The 18,137-nt window shown below is 41.0% G+C and overlaps 1 protein-coding gene across 3 annotated transcripts; it reads right to left on the bottom strand.

Moving 5' to 3' along the window:
• Nucleotides 1-6,696: 6,696 nt before the first annotated feature.
• LOC118400751 (CD209 antigen-like protein A) lies at nt 6,697-8,911 on the bottom strand. 3 transcript variants are annotated; one of them, XM_035797759.2, is made up of 6 exons: nt 8,678-8,911; nt 8,503-8,592; nt 8,310-8,417; nt 8,000-8,142; nt 7,348-7,398; nt 6,697-7,215 (listed from the first exon to the last, which is right to left on the bottom strand). In XM_035797759.2, the coding sequence occupies exons 1-6, from the start codon at nt 8,787-8,789 to the stop codon at nt 7,192-7,194; spliced, it is 528 nt and encodes a 175-aa protein (XP_035653652.1). In that variant the 5' UTR covers nt 8,790-8,911; the 3' UTR covers nt 6,697-7,191. The 3 variants fall into 3 exon arrangements, with proteins under 3 accessions (XP_035653652.1, XP_035653649.1, XP_035653651.1); XM_035797756.2 differs by having other exon boundaries at nt 7,348-7,448; nt 8,678-8,905; XM_035797758.2 differs by lacking the exon at nt 8,503-8,592 and having other exon boundaries at nt 7,348-7,448; nt 8,678-8,907.
• Between the last annotated feature and the right edge of the window lie 9,226 nt (nt 8,912-18,137).

Raw genomic sequence — 18,137 nt, 5'->3', positions numbered from 1 at the left:
TACTTAGTAATTGATATTGGCCTAAATTTGCCCTGCATGCATCACTTGGGGCTTTCTCTGTACTCTAAGAATATGCTTGCAGGATTTCAATTGGAGGTTTGTCCCATTTTTTAAAATGTTGATTGACCCCACACTTCACTTCTATATAGGGCAATTGGTTCAATTTTAGATTTTAATATTTTGAGCCAGACTCTAATTGGTATGTCAATTTGAATTTGTCTTTTGATAGCGTAAAAACCCCTTCTTGTTTTCTCTTTCATTTCATTGACCGCCAAGCAGGTATTACCAGTAGAGCGTATCTTTAAGCCCAGAAATGAACAGACTTTAGTGTGTTCTATGTCTATTTGGTTTGTGTGTCCATTTCTCTGTCTGTCTTTTTCTGTCTCTGTTTCTGTCTCACTCTGTCTACATGTTTTTCTCATGAAGTGGGTTCTGACCCACTGTGTGTGTGTGTGTGTGTGTGTGTGTGTGTGTGTGTGTGTGTGTGTGTGTGTGTGTGTGTGTGTGTGTGTGTGTGTGTGTGTGTGTGGTGTGTGTGTGTGTGTGTGTGTGTGTGTGTGTGTGTGTGTGTGTGTGTGAGAGAGAGAGAGAGAGAGAGGTAGAGGCAGAGTTTTTAATCCCCCTTATGAGTCTAAAGTGGTGAGGAGGTCAACCTCTGGTCCCTCTATAGGACATGACAACAACACAGAGAATGCATCAGACCAATCCATCATCAGCCATACACTATTATGGTATATTACTGTAGATATAACCTTCAGCTCTGGGCTAAAGTTAATGCAGAGGGAGTGTTGAGTCAAAGGAGAGACCTCTTCTTCCTATATGTTTATGTGGAGTTATGAGAAGGTTGTTGTGAGGTAAGGCATTTGCTGTGTCATGTATTTTGGTTGAAACTGTGGTGGACTTGAATTCTTTGCATTGGCTCTGATCTGAGTCATATGGCTGCCAGCTCTGCTAAAGATCCATAGAGAGAGAGGTCAGTGACTGTGTTCCTCTTAGTTTATTTTTGTTCGTCTGTCTGTCTGTGTTCCTCTTTCAAGAAACCGTGAAGTTGTGTTCCTGTTTCTGTCTCTCTGAAGCCACAGTGTAAAGCAGTTCTTTTTCTCCCAGTCCTCAGTGCTCTTTTGTCTACTCTTTAGTGCTACTCTCCGTCTGCATCAGTCAGGTGGCTTGCCAGCTTGCCAGTTGTGTGAATATTTCCTGTCATATTGAGGCATCATACACACACAAACAACCCCCCTTACACTCACACACACACACACACACACACACACACACACACACACACACACACACACACACACACACACACACACACACACACACACACACACACACACACACACACACACACACACACACACACACACACACACACACACAGGAGTCAGACGGCGAGCTCTTGTTAGGCGCTGCCATTTGGCTGGGACTGGCACTGATCTGGCATGGTGGGCACAGCGATATGACAGACCTGCCACATTGATGAAACCCTCAGACGCCAGGCAGGGAGAGACGCTCGGCTGCACACACAAAAGACCGCACAAGTCAAAAAGAGCAGTCAGTCAGACGGTACGCACGCTGCCCGAACCTGTCAGCACAGATCTAATCTATGTGGGTCTTCACTGAAAGAGAGAGGCAAGAGAGGTAGAGAGGAGTGAGGGTTTTGGGAGGGGAACATCAGGCGGACAGACAGAGACATGACTCAAATTAAGAATGATGTGGTGTGAGCTGGAGGACCAGCAAGATTCTAGCCTTATCAACTCCACCTGTCTCTCTCTCTCTCTCTCTCTCTCTCTCTCTCTCCAGCTCTTCTTCCTCTTCCCTCTCCTCTTTTTTCCCCTCATCCCACTACTCTACCCCCACCAACTGCTCTGTCTCCATCCCCTCCCTCTCCTCTCTCACTAACCTCCCCCCTCCATCCCTCCCCCCAGGGGTTATCCTGTGTGATCGTCTCACCGACATCTGCTCATATATATATATATCTCATCCAGCTGAAGGGACAGAACGACCCTCCTCTTCTCCTGGTTGGCTGGTTGCTCCTCCTCCTTGTTCGCATCTCACTCATCCCTTCTGATGCCTCCCAACGACCTGCAAATAAACAACAGTGACAAGACAGAGAGAGGGAGAGAAAGAGGGGACATCAAAAGTCGCTGTTATTTTGCAAGGCCAAGAGCAGAGTCCCTAAAATACTGAGGAACCGAAATCACATTGAGGACCATACATTCTGACTTTGTATGAGGGAAACAACCTGCTTTTTAATTTGGAATGACTTTGAAAATGATCAGAGCACTACTCACCACATAATGCAGTCCCAAAAAGAAGAACTTACACAGTTACTTGTGAAATTGTTCAGAAATTCAGTTAATGCACTATACAATCAAAGTTCATATCCTGCTCATCCAAGGCCCTTGTCTGTGACTACCTGTCCCAGGCTAATGGACAGACACAGTTGACAGCTCAGTGTGTGTGAGGTCTAATTAGGAGGAAGTCTGACGACCTCTTGACGTTCTGTCACTGGTGGAGCATGTCCTAACATTCTAGACGGAAAGTTAGCTGAATGTTCATCTAATTACAGGTGTGTTTTAAATATGTGTTATTAAATGTTAACTACTGTCAAAAGCCAATGTAGAGTTGTAGCAGATTACCTTAGATTGACTTTGTTGAAAGGCACAGTAAACCAAACTGACATGGATCAATTAGTAAAAGACATGAATTTGGATATTAAGCTCCAGGTTTATTAAATCAGCCTTGGCCATTAACTGAGCCTCAGTAAGAATCTAAAACTACATCTAACATCTAAATGTTTACATAATATTGCCTCTATATCTTTATCTATATAATAAAACCTCTATATCTCTGCGGTAATGTTAGCTCTATAACACTGTCTACATAATATAAGCTCTATGTCTCTGGTAATGTTAGCTCTATAACACTGTCTACATAATATAAGCTCTATGTCTCTGGTAATGTTAGCTCTATAACACTGTCTACATAATACAAGCTCTATGTCTCTGGTAATGTTAGCTCTATAACTCTGTCTACATAATATAAGCTCTATGTCTCTGGTAATGTTAGCTCTATAACTCTGTCTACATAATATAAGCTCTATGTCTCTGGTAATGTTAGCTCTATAACTCTGTCTACATAATATAAGCTCTATGTCTCTGGTAATGTTAGCTCTATAACTCTGTCTACATAATATAAGCTCTATGTCTCTGGTAATGTTAGCTCTATAACTCTGTCTACATAATATAAGCTCTATGTCTCTGGTAATGTTAGCTCTATAACTCTGTCTACATAATATAAGCTCTATATCTCTGTGGTAATGTTAGCTCTATAACTCTGTCTACATAATATAAGCTCTATATCTCTGTGGTAATGTTAGCTCTATAACTCTGTCTACATAATATAAGCTCTATGTCTCTGGTAATGTTAGCTCTATAACTCTGTCTACATAATATAAGCTCTATATCTCTGTGGTAATGTTAGCTCTATAACTCTGTCTACATAATATAAGCTCTATGTCTCTGGTAATGTTAGCTCTATAACACTGTCTACATAATACAAGCTCTATGTCTCTGGTAATGTTAGCTCTATAACTCTGTCTACATAATATAAGCTCTATGTCTCTGGTAATGTTAGCTCTATAACTCTGTCTACATAATATAAGCTCTATGTCTCTGGTAATGTTAGCTCTATAACTCTGTCTACATAATATAAGCTCTATGTCTCTGGTAATGTTAGCTCTATAACTCTGTCTACATAATATAAGCTCTATGTCTCTGGTAATGTTAGCTCTATAACTCTGTCTACATAATATAAGCTCTATGTCTCTGGTAATGTTAGCTCTATAACTCTGTCTACATAATATAAGCTCTATATCTCTGTGGTAATGTTAGCTCTATAACTCTGTCTACATAATATAAGCTCTATGTCTCTGGTAATGTTAGCTCTATAACTCTGTCTACATAATATAAGCTCTATGTCTCTGGTAATGTTAGCTCTATAACTCTGTCTACATAATATAAGCTCTATGTCTCTATGGTAATGTTAGCTCTATATCTCTATCTACATAATATAAGCTCTATGTCTCTGTGGTAATGTTTGCTCTATATCTCTGTGGTAATGTTAGCTCTATATTTCTATATGCATAATATAAGCTCTATGTGTCCGCCCTGACCTTGGAGATCCTTTTTATGTCTCTATTTTGGTTTGGTCAGGGTGTGAGTTGGGGTGGGCATTTCTATGTGTTGTGTTTCTATGATTTTCTATCTTTATGTTTTGGCCGGGTATGGTTCTCAATCAGGGACAGCTGTCTATTATTGTCTCTGATTGGGAACCATACTTAGGTGCCTTTTTTCCCACTTGTCTTGGTGGGAAGTTGACTTTCTTCATGGCACTTTGCCTTTGAGCTTCACGGTTTGTTTTTGTATTGTTTATTGTTTTGTCGGCGTCATTTGGATCCTTAAAAGATAATGTACGCTCACCATGCTGCACCCTGGTCCTCTCCTTCAAACAGCCGCGACACCATGTCTCTGTGGTAATGTTAGCTCTATAACGCTGTCTACATAATATAAGCTCTACATTGTTATCCACATAATTTTACCTCTATACAGTGTATTCGTAAAGTATTTAGACCCCTTGACTTTTTCCACATTTTGATACATTACAGCCTTATTCTAAAATTGATAAAGTAACAGAAAATTCTCAGCAATCTACACACAATATCCCATTATGACAAAGCGAAAACTGATTTTGTTCTCTTCTAATTTATAAAAACAGAAATACCTTATTTACAGAAGTATTCAGCCCCTTTGCTATGAGACTCGAAATTGAGCTCAGGTGCATCCTGTTTCCAATGCTCATCCTTCAGGTGTTTCTACAACTTGATTAGAGTCCACCTGTGGTAAATTAAATTGATTGGACATGATTTGGAAGGAAACACATGTCTATTTAAGGTCCCACAGTTGACAGTGCATCTCAGAGAAAAAACCAGAAAAACGTAGAGCTCCGAGACAGGATTGTGTCGAGGCTCGGATCTGGGGAAGGGTATCAAAACATTTCTGCAGCTTTAAAGGTCCCCCAAGAACCTTCAAATGGAAGATGTTTTGAACCACTAAGACTCTTCCTAGAGCTGGCCGCCCGACCAAACTAAGCAATGAGGGGGAGATGGGCCTTGGTCAGGGAGGTGAACCTAATGGTCACTCTGACAGAGGTCTAGAGATCCTCTGGGGCGATGGGAGAACCTTCCAGAAGGACAACCATCTCTGCAGCAATCCACCAATCAGGCCTTTATGGTAGAGTGGCAAGACGGAAGCCAGTCCTCAGTAGAAGCGACATGACAGCCCGCTTGGAGTTTGCAAAAAGGCACCTAAAGACTCTCAGCCCATGAGAAACAAGAATCTCTGGTATGATGAAACCAAGATTGAACTCTTTGGCCTGAATGCCAAGCGTCACATCCGGAGGAAACCTGGCACCATCCTGACGGTAAAGCATGATGTGTGTGTGGATTGATGAGGAAAACTAACAATTTAATAAATGTTAGAATGAGGCTGTAACGTAACAAAATGTGGAAAAAGTCAAGGGGTCTGAATACTTTCCAAAGGCACTGTATCTGTGTCTACATAATATAAGCTCCATATCTCTGTCTACAGAAAGGGGATAGATCTTATCAGCCATCTGGACATTTACAAGATGATCAACTCCAGTAAAAGGAGATTAGATGAATGCCTTATGTATTTGACAAATGGTTAATTGGCCTGACGTAGCCACTGACCCTAAAAGTACATGTTGCAGGAGGATAATCTTCTTAGAAGGAGTGTTCAATTAACCAGACTAAATGATGAGAAACATGGTGCAGATGAGGAGATGCAGCTATGAACAATTTCTCTCTCTCTCGCTCTCTCTCTCCACCACCCCCTTACAAAATATTATATGACTTCCCATTGTAAAATGAATCTGTTTCTGAGCCCTCCAGTATTGTTTCTGCAAGAGTAGACAGTACAGGGTAGTGAGGCCATGTCATTATTCCCCCATTGGCCCTCTATAGCAGAGATCAGAGCCTACTGTACATTACCCATATTCCTAGGGGCCAAGCAATCTCTGTATGAGACCTGTGGTAGGGTATTACTGTGTTGATGCGTTTCACTACCAGGGACTGTGTAAATAGTGTGTTATTCTACCAGGGTGGTTTTTCCTCCACCACCTCTGGGTATCATAGCCACTAGTACATAATCAAAACTCAGGGGCCATATCCTCAGGCCAGGAACAACACAAGCATGCACACACTTACTCACACACACACACAAACACACACGCAAACAAATAAACACACACACTCACAGGGCTGATCCGTAAACCCTGTAGTGCCAGCTGTGAGTCATGGCAGCCTGTTGACATTCTGTAACTGTGATATATGCCAGCGGATGAATGTGTAATTAGGCCTTGGCAGGGACTCCACAGTTACTTAGCTCCACACTTCATTATTGTCCACACCCCCCCCCCGGTTGCTTCTAACCCTACAGCCACACTGATGATTTAAGCTAATGTAGGAACAGAACAGGAGAAACCTTCTCTTCTCTGTTTCCTCTGGTGGAGGGCCATTCTCCTGCTGTAAGGGATTTGCTGGTTGTTTTAAAACGTTTTGATTCAAAGAGTTTAGACATGTAAGAAAGCATTGTATGTGATACCGTGGAATGATTCAGGTGTGTATTCTTATTTTATTTGGAAACCTGGAAACAAGTGGAGGAGTCATACATCCATACTTTTGGTATAAGATATAAAAAGACTCAAATGACAACAAAACAAAGTAAAATAACATTTTGGGATTATTATAGGGTAATAGCAGTTGCACTAAGCTAATTAGGCATTGATATATATATTTATATTTATTTAAACAATGGGGAAATATAATTAATCAAAATTATAATTGATATGATAATCTAATAATTGTATGCAATAGTCCAAGCAGGAGTTGTAAAAAAGCATATACAGTATATTACTTGATGGTTCATGAAAAATTAAAATAAAAAAATGCAGTTTGAATGCAGTTATGTGTGCAGTTTGAGTTACGGATAAGCAACTTTCTCACAGATCCCTAACTTCAGTTGACCACATGGTACATCATTCCAGCTCTGCTCTGTCTTAGAATAAGTTAAGCTTCTCTCAGCACAGTCCTCTTCACCGCCGTAACTGTTAGGCTCTCCACTCTTCCAGTACCTGTAACCAATCAAGACCCAGCCCTCAGTTTACAAACACAAAGTAAATGGAATGTAATGTAAAGAAATTGAGGCCTGTGGCTTTAACTGAAATACAGTTATTATGGGACATTAGAATATTTAAATGTCTTACTCTATGGTCAGTGGTGTTCCATCCACCCATTTCCATGACCCCTCTGTCTCTCTGTCAGACAGACCAATCCAGAACATCCCATTGAATCCATTGATAAAATTCTAAAATATTGGCACAGACATTTAATGTCAACAAAACTCAATGAATCCTTCATCTATAACTAGGGCCAGTTGTTTTCTGGGGTTTTTCTTTCATCAATATTTCCATCATTATCCACTAGGGTTGCTGCAGGTATAAAATCCTAGGACATATTAAATGACACAAGCTTGAGTGTTTGGTGGGGGGGGATCCCCTAAACCTTGAAAGTCACTAGACCTGGGTTCAAGTCTCGGTTGGGGCTATCCACACAGTGATGTGTAGAATCACTGATCTACAAATAGTATTCCCTGCCAAGTAATAGGCTTTGTGCAATTAAAATGTGTAGAGCTACGCCTTCCCTGGCGATTGATTAAAGAACATTTCCTAGAATTTTCTACCTGAAGCAAACCTAGTGGATAATGCTGGAAATAACAGTTCAAGAAAAATAAATCACCAAAACAGCTACCAATAACTACAACACCATTTCTACTGCTGCTACTACCACTACTATCCATTTACCTCTCTCTCTCGCTCTCTCTCTCTCTCTCTCTCTCTCTCTCTCTCTCTCACTCACCTGTTCCTCTCTGCTGTCTATGATCACCAGGTCGGCTCCACTCCCTACACAGTCCTGTTTGCTCTGCTCCCAAGTCTTCTCCACAGTGGAGAAAAGGTAAAAACTGGATCCAAAATGACGCCATCCCATTTTAAAATGATGCTCTGTTGAAGAGCAAAGGAGAACACATGTTCAAGCAGCAGCTTCATACTCATAAACCCATGAACCCAATAACACTAATAATGACAATAATATTTGCAATTGTTATGGTGTGTGTGATTGAATTCCAGCCAGTCCAAATGGTGTGGTCAGATAAGGATAACTCACTCACCCATAAACAATAATTTTTTTTGAAGGTTAACTATCTCCCCCTTCAGCTGGTCTGTCTCTGTCAATAGCTTAGTCTGCTCCTCCTCAAGGTCACTTGCCACTCTGTTGTCTGCAAAGAAACATAAAAAGCAATGACCAAAATAATCACACTAAAACAACCTGACTATCAATGATATAAAACTGGGTAAACTCACAGTGGGCACAAAGGCCTATGATCCCAGTCAGTAAAAGAACACACAGCAGCCCCAGACACACAACAGCAGCTTTGAGGTGGTTACTCTTTGCTGAGGATCAAAGACATTATTTACAGCTTACTGTGGTACAGCTTAGCAGGTTGTGAAAGATGTGTGTGCTGTTTTTTTATCTTACCAAATTGTTGCCTTCCTGCCATACCACTGGAGGTGACATCCTGGGTCTCAATGTTGGGGTCATGAAGAACCTTTACGGTTTCAGCACTAATATTAGCATAAATATTCTCCATAACATCAGTACTTTTCAGTTCATCCTTCTCAATGGTGTCAGTTGGTAAAGGTTATACTGAGTCTATACAGTGTTTTAAAACTGTATGTCCTTTCACCATCCCATTTTTTGACTGACATTTCCGGAAGTCGGTCAAATAAGGTGATACATATTTCAACACTGTCAAGAAAAGAGAACCACAAGTATAACTTCTGGTTAGGGTTGCGGAACCTCTAACATTATATTGAGAGAGGCATGCTTTTAAACTGAATTATCTTAGATTTTCAAGTGGTGAGTTCCTAATTCGTACAGAAGTAGCTAGCAAGTTATGCTAAAGTTAGCTAACCAAAATAATGTTTAAAATGCCATGGCGGAATGCCTCTTGCGTTAACTCTTAACTTCCCACAAAGATTTTAATCATAACAGGACATCCATTCCATTTAGCTACTGTTTTGTTGAACAGTGCCTTCAGAAACTATTCATACCCCTTGACTTATTCCACATTATCTTGTTTTACAGTCTGAATGCAAACATTTTCTCACCCATCTACATAAAATACTCCATAATGACAAAGTGAAAACATGTTTTTAGAACGTTTTACAAATTCATTGAAAATAGAAATACAGAAATAAGTATTCTAACCCCTGAGTCGGTACCGTACATATTTGCTGTAATTGCTGCCAAAAGTGATTCTTTCTGGGTAAGTCTCAGATTTTCACACCTGGATTGTACAATATTTGCACATTATAATTTTTTAAATACTGCAAGATCCGTCAAGTTGGTTGTTGATCATTGCTAGACAGCAATTTTCAAATATTGCCATAGGTTTTCAAGCCAATTTAAGTCAAAACTGTAGCTAAGCCACTCAAGCATTCAATACCGTCTTGGTAACCGACTGCAGTGTATATTTGGCCTTGTGTTTTAGGTTATTTTCCTGCTGAAACGTGAATTTGTCTCCCAATTTCTGGTGAAAAGCAGACTGAAACAGGTTTTCCTCTAGGATTTTGCCTGTGCTTATCGCTATACCTTTTCTTTTTATTATGAAAAACTCCCTAGTCCTTGCCAATGACAAGCATACCCATAACATGATGCAGCCACCATCATGCTTGAAAATATGAAGAGTTGTTCTCAGTGATGTGTTGTGTTGGATTTGCCTCAAACATAAAACTTTGTGTTCAGGACATAAAGTTAATTTCTTTGCCACAATTTTATTTTGTTATTTTTATTCTGTACAAGTTTTTCAATCTGTCATTTAGGTTAAGCAGTTGAAGCTAGGGGGGCGCTATTTCATTATTGGATAAAAAAATATTTTGTCACAAAAAGATGCTCGACTATGCATATAATTGCCAGCTTTGGAAAGAAAACACTCTGACGTTTTCAAAACTGCAAAGATATTATCTGTGGGTGCCCCAGAACTGATCTTACAGGCGAAACCAAGATGCAACCTCAAACAGGAAATGAGCAGCATTTTTTAGGTTCTGTTTTCCATTGTCTCCTTATATGGCTGTGAAAGCGCCACAAATTAGCCTGCCCTTTCTACCGTTTCTCCAAGTTGTCTGCAGCATTGTGACGTATTTGTAGGCATATCATTGGAAGATTGGCCATAAGAGACAACATTTACCAGGGGTCCGCCCAGTGTCCTTTGTTGAAATTGTTGCGTAATCTCCAAGCTGCTCGCATTCATCCATGTGATTGAGACAGAGAGGAGACTTCCAGGAATTATATATCATGAAGAGATATGTGAAAAACACCTTGAGGATTGATTCTAAACAACGTTTACCATGTTTCAGACGATATTATGGAGTTAATGTGGAAGACAGTTTGGCGTTTGGATGAATTAATTTTCGTTTTTTTTTGGTAGCCAAACATGACGCAGAAAACGGACCAATTTCTCCTGCACAACTAATCTTTCAGGAAAACTGAACATTTGCTATCTAACTGAGAGTCTCCTCATTGAAAACATCCGAAGTTCTTCAAAGGTAAATTATTTATTGAATGTTTTTGCTGGTTTTTGTGAAATGTTGCCTGCTAATGCTAACGCAAAATGCTAATGCTAAATGCTAACGCTAAATGCTAACGCTAAACGCTAAATGCTAGTTTGCTATGGTTGAGAAGCATATTTTGAAAATCTGAGATGAGAGTGTTGTTAACAAAAGGCTAAGCTTGAGAGCGAATAGATTAATTTCATTTAATTTGCGATTTTCATGAATAGTTAACGTTGCGTTATGGTAATGAGCTTGAGGCTGTATTCACGATCCCGGATCCGGGATGGCTCGACGCAAGAAGTTAAAACCTCATAGTCCGCCCCATCCCGCATGCGGTCGCGTTACTACAGCCTCAAGCTCATTACCATAACGCAACGTTAGCGATCTCTAAAAATCGCAAATGAAATGAAATAAATATGCCTGCTCTCAAGCTTATCCTTTTCTTAACAATCCTGTCGTCTCAGATTTTCAAAATATGCTTTAGAACCAGAGAAAATCAATAATTTGTGTAAGAGTGGTGATAGCTAGCTTAGCATTTAGCGTTAGCATTTAGCACGCAACATATTCACAAAAACCAGCAAAGGGATCAAATAAAATAATTTACCTTTGAAGAACTTCAGATGTTTCAATGAAGAGACTCTCAGTTACATAGCAGATGTCCAGTTTTTCCTGAAAGATTCTTGTGTAGGACACAACATTCCGTTTTGTTACTATTCATTTGGCTACCGAAACTAACCGAAAATTCAGTCACCTACACGTCGAACTTTTTTCCGAATTAACTCCATAATATCGACTGAAACATGGAAAACGTTGTTTGAATCAATCCTCAAGGTGTTTTGTCATATATCTCTTCATTGAAATGCCGTCCCTGGAAGCCTGCATTCTTCTCTGATTCGGATGGAAAAATACTGGTAGCTGACTTTTGCGCACCAATTTCCACACAGACAACGTGCGGGACACTTGGCAATTGTAGTCTCTTATGGTCAATCTTCCAATGATATGCCTACAAATACGTCACAATGCTGCAGACACCTTGGGAAACAAGAGAAAGTGTCCGTTCATTCCTGTCGCATTCACAGCCATATAAGGCGATCATGGAAAACGTAGCCTCAGAAATCCTGTTAATTTCCTGGTCGGTCAAACATCTTGGTTTTGCCTGAAGCATTTGTTCTAGGGCACTCACAGTGAAAATCTTTGCAGTTCTGGAAACGTAAGAGTGTCTTCTTTCCAAAACTATCAATTCCAAGCATAGTCGAGCATCTTTTCGTGACAAAATATTGCGCTTAAAACGGGCACGTCTTTTTATCCAAAAATGAAATACTGCCCCTATAGGACTAACAGGTTAATATTGTCTAGTAACTACAATGCTGTTGAGCCATCCTCAGTGTTCTCTTATCACAACCATTAAGGATGGCAGTTCTTAAGGATTGGACAATTGTTTTTCAATTTCTGCCTTAAATGACATACCCAAATCTATAGCTCATATGCATATCCTTGGTGCCATTTGAAAGGAAACACTTTGAAGTTTATGGAAATGTGCAAGGAATGTAGTAGAATATAACACAATCAATCTGAAAAAAAGATAATACAAGGAAAAAAACTACCGTTATTATGTATTTTTTTGTACCATCGTCTTTGAAATGCTAGAGAAAGGCCATAATGTATTATTCCAGCCCTGGTACAATTTAGATTTTGGCCACTAGAGGGCATCAGTGTATGTGCAAAGTTTTAGACTGATCCAATGAACCATTGTATTAATGTTCAACATTTTGTATGAAGACTGAATCTCCAACAACCTGCAAATGGAGACCTTCTCCCTTACCTCACCTCGCTCATCAACTCATCCCTGACCGCTGTATTAATAACTTTTCATGTTCAAAATTGTGCACGCTTCTCAAACAAAAGCATGGTATTATTTCACTGTAATAGCTACTGTAAATTGGACAGTGCAGTTAGATTAACAAGAATTTAAGCTTTCTGCCAATATCAGATAAGTCTATGTCCTGGGAAATGTTCTTGTTACTTACAACCTCATGCTAATCGCATTAGCTTATGTTAGCTCAACTGTCCCGTAGAAGGGACTCCGATCCCAAAGAAGTTTTTAAACTCTGTAACTGTTGGCCTCATGGTGAAATCAGAATAAAAACAAAAAAATCCATAAAAACGAGTGTCAAAAATGTTATAAATTAATTTGCATTTTAATGAGGGAAATAAGTATTTGATAAAGTAATCCCCCCCCTCTCAATCAGAAAGATTTCTGGCCCCCTGGAGGTGTCTTTTAAATACCATTGTATTAATGTTCAACATTTTGTAGCTGAAATGTGTATTAGTTCAAAATTGTGCAGCAAACAAAAGCATGGTATTATTTCACTGTAAAGGGAGTGCTCTGCCAATAATCTCAAATGTTTGTTACCCTCATGCTGTATCAACTGTCCCGAGACTCCGACCTCTCCACAGAAATCAGCAATCAATCAAATCAATCAGATTTCTGGCAAACTAACGCCACCATGGCCAAGACCAAAGAGCTCTCCAATGATGTCAGGGATAAGATTCTAAACCTACAGGCTGGAATGGGCTACAAGACCATCGCCAAGCAGCTTGGTAAGAAGGTGAAAACAGTTGGTGCGATTATTCGCAAATGGAAGAAACACAAAAGAACTGTCAATCTCCCTCGGCCTGGGGCTCCATGCAAGATCTCACCTCGTGGAGTTGCAATGATCATGAGAATGGTGAGGAATCAGTCCAGAACTACAGGGGAGGATCTGGTCAATGAGCTCAAGGCAGCTGGGACCAAGAAAACAATTGGTAACACACTGTGCCGTGAAGGACTGAAATTCTGCAGCGCCCGCAAGGTCCCCCTGCTCAAGAAAGCACATACACATGCCCGACTGAAGTTTGCCAATGAACATTTGAATGATTCAGAGGACAACTGGGTGAAAGTGTTGTGGTCAGATGAGACCAAAATGGAGTTCTTAGGCATCAACTCAACTCGGCGTGTTTGGTAGGAGGTGGAATGTTGCCTATGACCCCAAGATCACCATTCCCACCGTCAAACATGGAGGTGGAAACATTATGTTTTGGGGGTGTTTTTCTGCTAAGTGGACAGGACAACTTCACCGCATCAAAGGGACCTCAGCCAGGGCATTGAAATGGGTCGCGGATGGGTATTCCAGCATGACAATGACTCAAAACACATGGCCAAGGCAACAAAGGAGTGGCTCAAGAAGAAGCACATTAAGGTCCTGGAGTGGCCTAGCCAGTCTCCAGACCTTAATCCCATAGAAAATCTGTGGAGGGAGCTGAAGGTTCGAGTTGCCAAACGTCAGCCTCAAAACCTTAATGACTTGGAGAAAATCTGCAAGGAGGAGTGGGACAAAATCCCTCCTGAGATGTGTGCAAACCTGGTGGCCAACTACGAGAAACGTCTGACCTCTGTGATTGCCAACAAGGGTTTTGCCACCAAGTACTAAGTCATGTTTTGCAGAGGGGTCAAATACTTATTTCCCTCATTAAAATTCAAATCAATTTATAACATTTTTGACATGCGTTTTTATGGATTTTTGTTGTTGTTATGCTGTCTCTCACTGTTCAAATAAACGTACCATTAAAATTATAGACTGGTCATTATTTTGTCAGTGGGCAAACGTACAAAATCAGCAGGGGATCAAATACTATTTTCCCTCACTGTTTTTCCTCCAAACACCGGCTTCTCAGGTATTATCAAATAAATTAAATCCAATAAAATGTTATTGGTCATGTACACGTGTTTAGCAGATGTTATTGCGGGTGTAGCGAAATGCTTGTGTTTCTAGCTCCAACAGTGCAGTAATATTTAACAAGTAATATCTAACAATTTCACAACAGTACATTCAATACACACACATGCAAGTAAAGGAATGGAATTAAGAATATATACAAATTTGAATGAGCAACGTCAGCATGGCAAAGACTAAGATATAGTACTATAGAATACAGTATATACTGTACATGTGAGATTGGTAATGTAAAATATGTGAACATTATTAAAGTGACAAGTGTTCCATTATTAAAGTGGCCAGTGATTTCAAGCCTCTAATGTGCTAGTGATTGCTGTTTAAGAGTCGGATGGACTCTCAGTCACAGCTTTGATGCACCTGTCTTCTGGATGATGAACAGGCAGTGGCTACAACCACCCTAGGTTGATGCAACTGCAGATAGTTTGCCCCCAGTGATGCATTGGGTAGACCACACCATCCTCTGGAGAGCCCTGCAGTTGTGGGCAGTGCAGTTGCCGTACCAGGCATTGAAACAGCCTGACAGAATGACCTCAATTGTGCATCTGTAAAAGTTTATGAGGGTTTTAGGTGACAAGCCAAATTTCTTCAGCCTCCTGAGGTTGAAGAGACGCTGTTGCGCCTTCTTCACCACACTGTCTGTGTGGGTGAACCATTTCAGTTTGTCAGTGATGTGTACGCAGAGGAACTTGAAGCTTTCCACCTTCTCCACTGTGGTCCCGTCAATGTGGATAGGGGGGTGCTCCCTCTGCTGTTTCCGGAAGTCCACGATCAGCTTCTTCGTTTTTTTGACGTTGAGTGAGAGGTTATTTTCCAGGCACCACGCACCCAGGTCCTCACCTCCTCCCTGTAGGCTGTCTTGTCATTGTTGGTAATCAGGCCTACTACTGTTGTGTCCCAAATTGATGCTTGAGTTGGAGGCATGCGTGGCCACACGGTCATGGGCGAACAGGGAGTACAGGAGGGGAACGCACCCTTGTGGGGCCCCAGCATTGAGGATCAGCGAAGTGGAGGTGTTGTTTCCTACCTTCACCACCTGGGGGTGCCCCGTTTGGAAATCCAGGACCCAGTTGCACAGGGCGGGGTTCAGATCCATGGCCTCGAGTTTAATGATGAGCTTGGAGGGTACTATGGTGTTGAATGCTGAGCTGTAGTCAATGAACAGAATTCTTACATAGGTATTCTTCTTGTCCAGATGGGATAGGGCAGTGTGCAGTGCGATGGCGATTGCATCGTCTGTGGATCTATTGAGGCGGTAAGCAAATTGAAGTGGGTCTAGGGTGTCAGGTAAGGGAGAGGTGATATGATCCTTGACTAGTCTCTCAAAGCACATGATGACAGAAGTAAGTGCTACGGGTTGATAGTCATTTAGTTCAGAAAACTTTGCTTTCTTTGGCATAGGAACAATGGTGGCCATCTTGAAGCAAACTGGGATAGGGAGAGATTGAATATGTCCGTCAACACTCCAGCCAGCTGGTCTGCGCATGCTCTGAGGATGTGGCTATGGATGCCGTATGGGCCAGCAGCCTTGCGAGGGTTAATACGTTTAAATGTCTTACTCACATCAGCCACGGAGAAGGAGAGCTCACAGTCCTTGTTAGTGGGCCGCGTCGGGGGCACTGTGTTATCCTCAAAGTTATCCTTAAAAGTCACAGTGGGTACAACATCTCCTATATACTTCCCGATTAATTCAGTCAACGTGATGGTGTATTCGTCTTTGTTATTCTCGGAGGCTACCCGGAGCATATCCCAGTCCGCATGATAAAAAAAAACTTGAAGGGAGGATTCTAATTGGTCAGACCAGGGTTGAATAGTCCTTAGCACTGGTACTTCCTGTTTGAGTTTCTGCCTATAGGACGGGAGGAGCAAAATGGAGTTGTGATCAGATTTTGAGGGAGAGCGGGGGAGGGCCTTGTAGGCATCCCGGAAGTTGGAATAGCAGTGGTCGAGTGATTTAGCAGCACGAGTACTACATTCAATGTGTTGATAGAATTTCAGTAAAGTTTTCGTCAAATTTGCTTTGTTAAAATCCCCAGCTAAAAAAAATGCATCCTCAGGATATGAGGTTTCCAGTTTGCATGAAGTTCTTTGAGGACCGTCGTGGTATAGGCTTGAGGGGGAATATACACGACTGACTATAACCAAAAATAATTATCTTGGGAGGTAATACGGTCGTCATTTGATTGAGAGGGATTCTATGTCGGGTGAACAAAATTACTTGTGCTCCTGTGTGTTATCACAATCACAGTAGTAATCATTAAACAAACCCCTTCGCCCTTCTTCTTCCCGGAGAGATATTTATTCCTGTCTGCGCGATGGACTAAGAACCCAACTGGCTCTATGGACGCAGACAGAATAACCCTAGAGAGCCATGTTTCCGTGAAACAGAGTATGTTACAATACTGATGTCTCTCTGGAAGGAAATCCTCGCCCTGAGCTCATCAACTTTAATAAAGATTAGCGAGTAATATAACCGGAAGGGATGGGTGGTGTGCGCGCCTCCTGAGTCGGACTAGAAGTCCTTTTCTCTGCTGCCGTTGTTTTGGATCGGTCTCTGGAATCAGTTCAATTGCCCTGTGTGGTGCGAGGAAAGGATCCAATTCGGGAAAGTCATAATCCTGGTCGTAATACTGGTAATACTGGTGAGTTTCCGTCGCTCTGATATACAAAAGTTATTCAGCTGTATGTAATAACACAATACATTTTCTGGGCTAGCAATGTAAGAAATAACACATAAAAAGCAAAATACTGCTAATTTGCCTAGGGGCTTTCTATCGGTGCCATTTCAGTTTTAAATTCAGGTTGTAACACAACAAAATGTGTAAAAAGTCAAGGGATGTGAATACTTTCTGATGGCACTGGAGTTCTCAGGTCAAAATATTTAAGCAAATGATCCCGATTCTAATAGTAGCAGCTTCTGTCTAGTTCATGATGTAGTAGCCTATGCTAGATCTAATAGCTGTGTTACATAAACTCAGACCTGGCTGACCTGTTGTTATTGTCTTCCGTGGAATTCATAATATTGTTGGACAGGTTTAAATGCTCTTTGTTCTTTGTATCCGTAGAGACAGTAATGTTTTCCTCATTTAGAATGTCTGAAGCTTTAACTGTGTGTGTGTATGTGTGTGTGTGCGCATGCGCATGCGCGCAAGTGTGTACGCAAGTGTTAAACTTCAAGGACATTGATGAGGGAGTATCAGAATGTTGTTTCTGATACAGATTAGTGTTTCCGTCCCTTACAGTCAAAACATAGTCTGCTTGTAACTCAATCTTTCTTTCGGGAGAAACTAGCTAATTAAACATTTTTGATTAATCACGATTAACTACAGAAAATCATGCGATTAATCATAATTCATTTGTTTAATTGTTTGACAGCCCTAAGTCAAATACAGTACATCATTACATGCACCAGGGATGTGGTGTGCTCGTTGGCTGGCTTGCTATCCAATCAGCTACTGTAGCTGTGTTGATTTTTGCATGGTATGACAGAGAGAGGTCAAGTGTCCTGACCTTTGATGATGACAGATGACCCATCGTCATAGTGATGTGGTAATCTAATAAGTCAGAGTAGAGTCAACAGGATCATTCTTGAACACACTAGATCACTGTCAG

The sequence above is a fragment of the Oncorhynchus keta genome, chromosome 22 (assembly GCF_023373465.1).
Source record: "Oncorhynchus keta strain PuntledgeMale-10-30-2019 chromosome 22, Oket_V2, whole genome shotgun sequence".
NCBI lineage: Eukaryota > Metazoa > Chordata > Actinopteri > Salmoniformes > Salmonidae > Oncorhynchus > Oncorhynchus keta.
The sequence above is the reverse complement of the archived record's forward strand: the minus strand, read 5'-3'. Positions and strand labels throughout refer to the sequence as shown.

Bases quoted from the DNA above. Each gene is read 5' to 3' on its own strand.
- LOC118400751 (XM_035797756.2), bottom strand. From the start codon at position 8,789: ATGGAGAATATTTATGCTAATATTAGTGCTGAAACCGTAAAGGTTCTT. The intron at 8,143-8,309 runs GTGAGTGAGTTA...GCTCTTCAACAG, and splicing joins AAAAAAATTATTGTTTATGG to AGCATCATTTTAAAATGGGA. The intron at 7,216-7,347 runs GTAAGACATTTA...GATTGGTTACAG, and splicing joins GGAACACCACTGACCATAGA to GTACTGGAAGAGTGGAGAGC.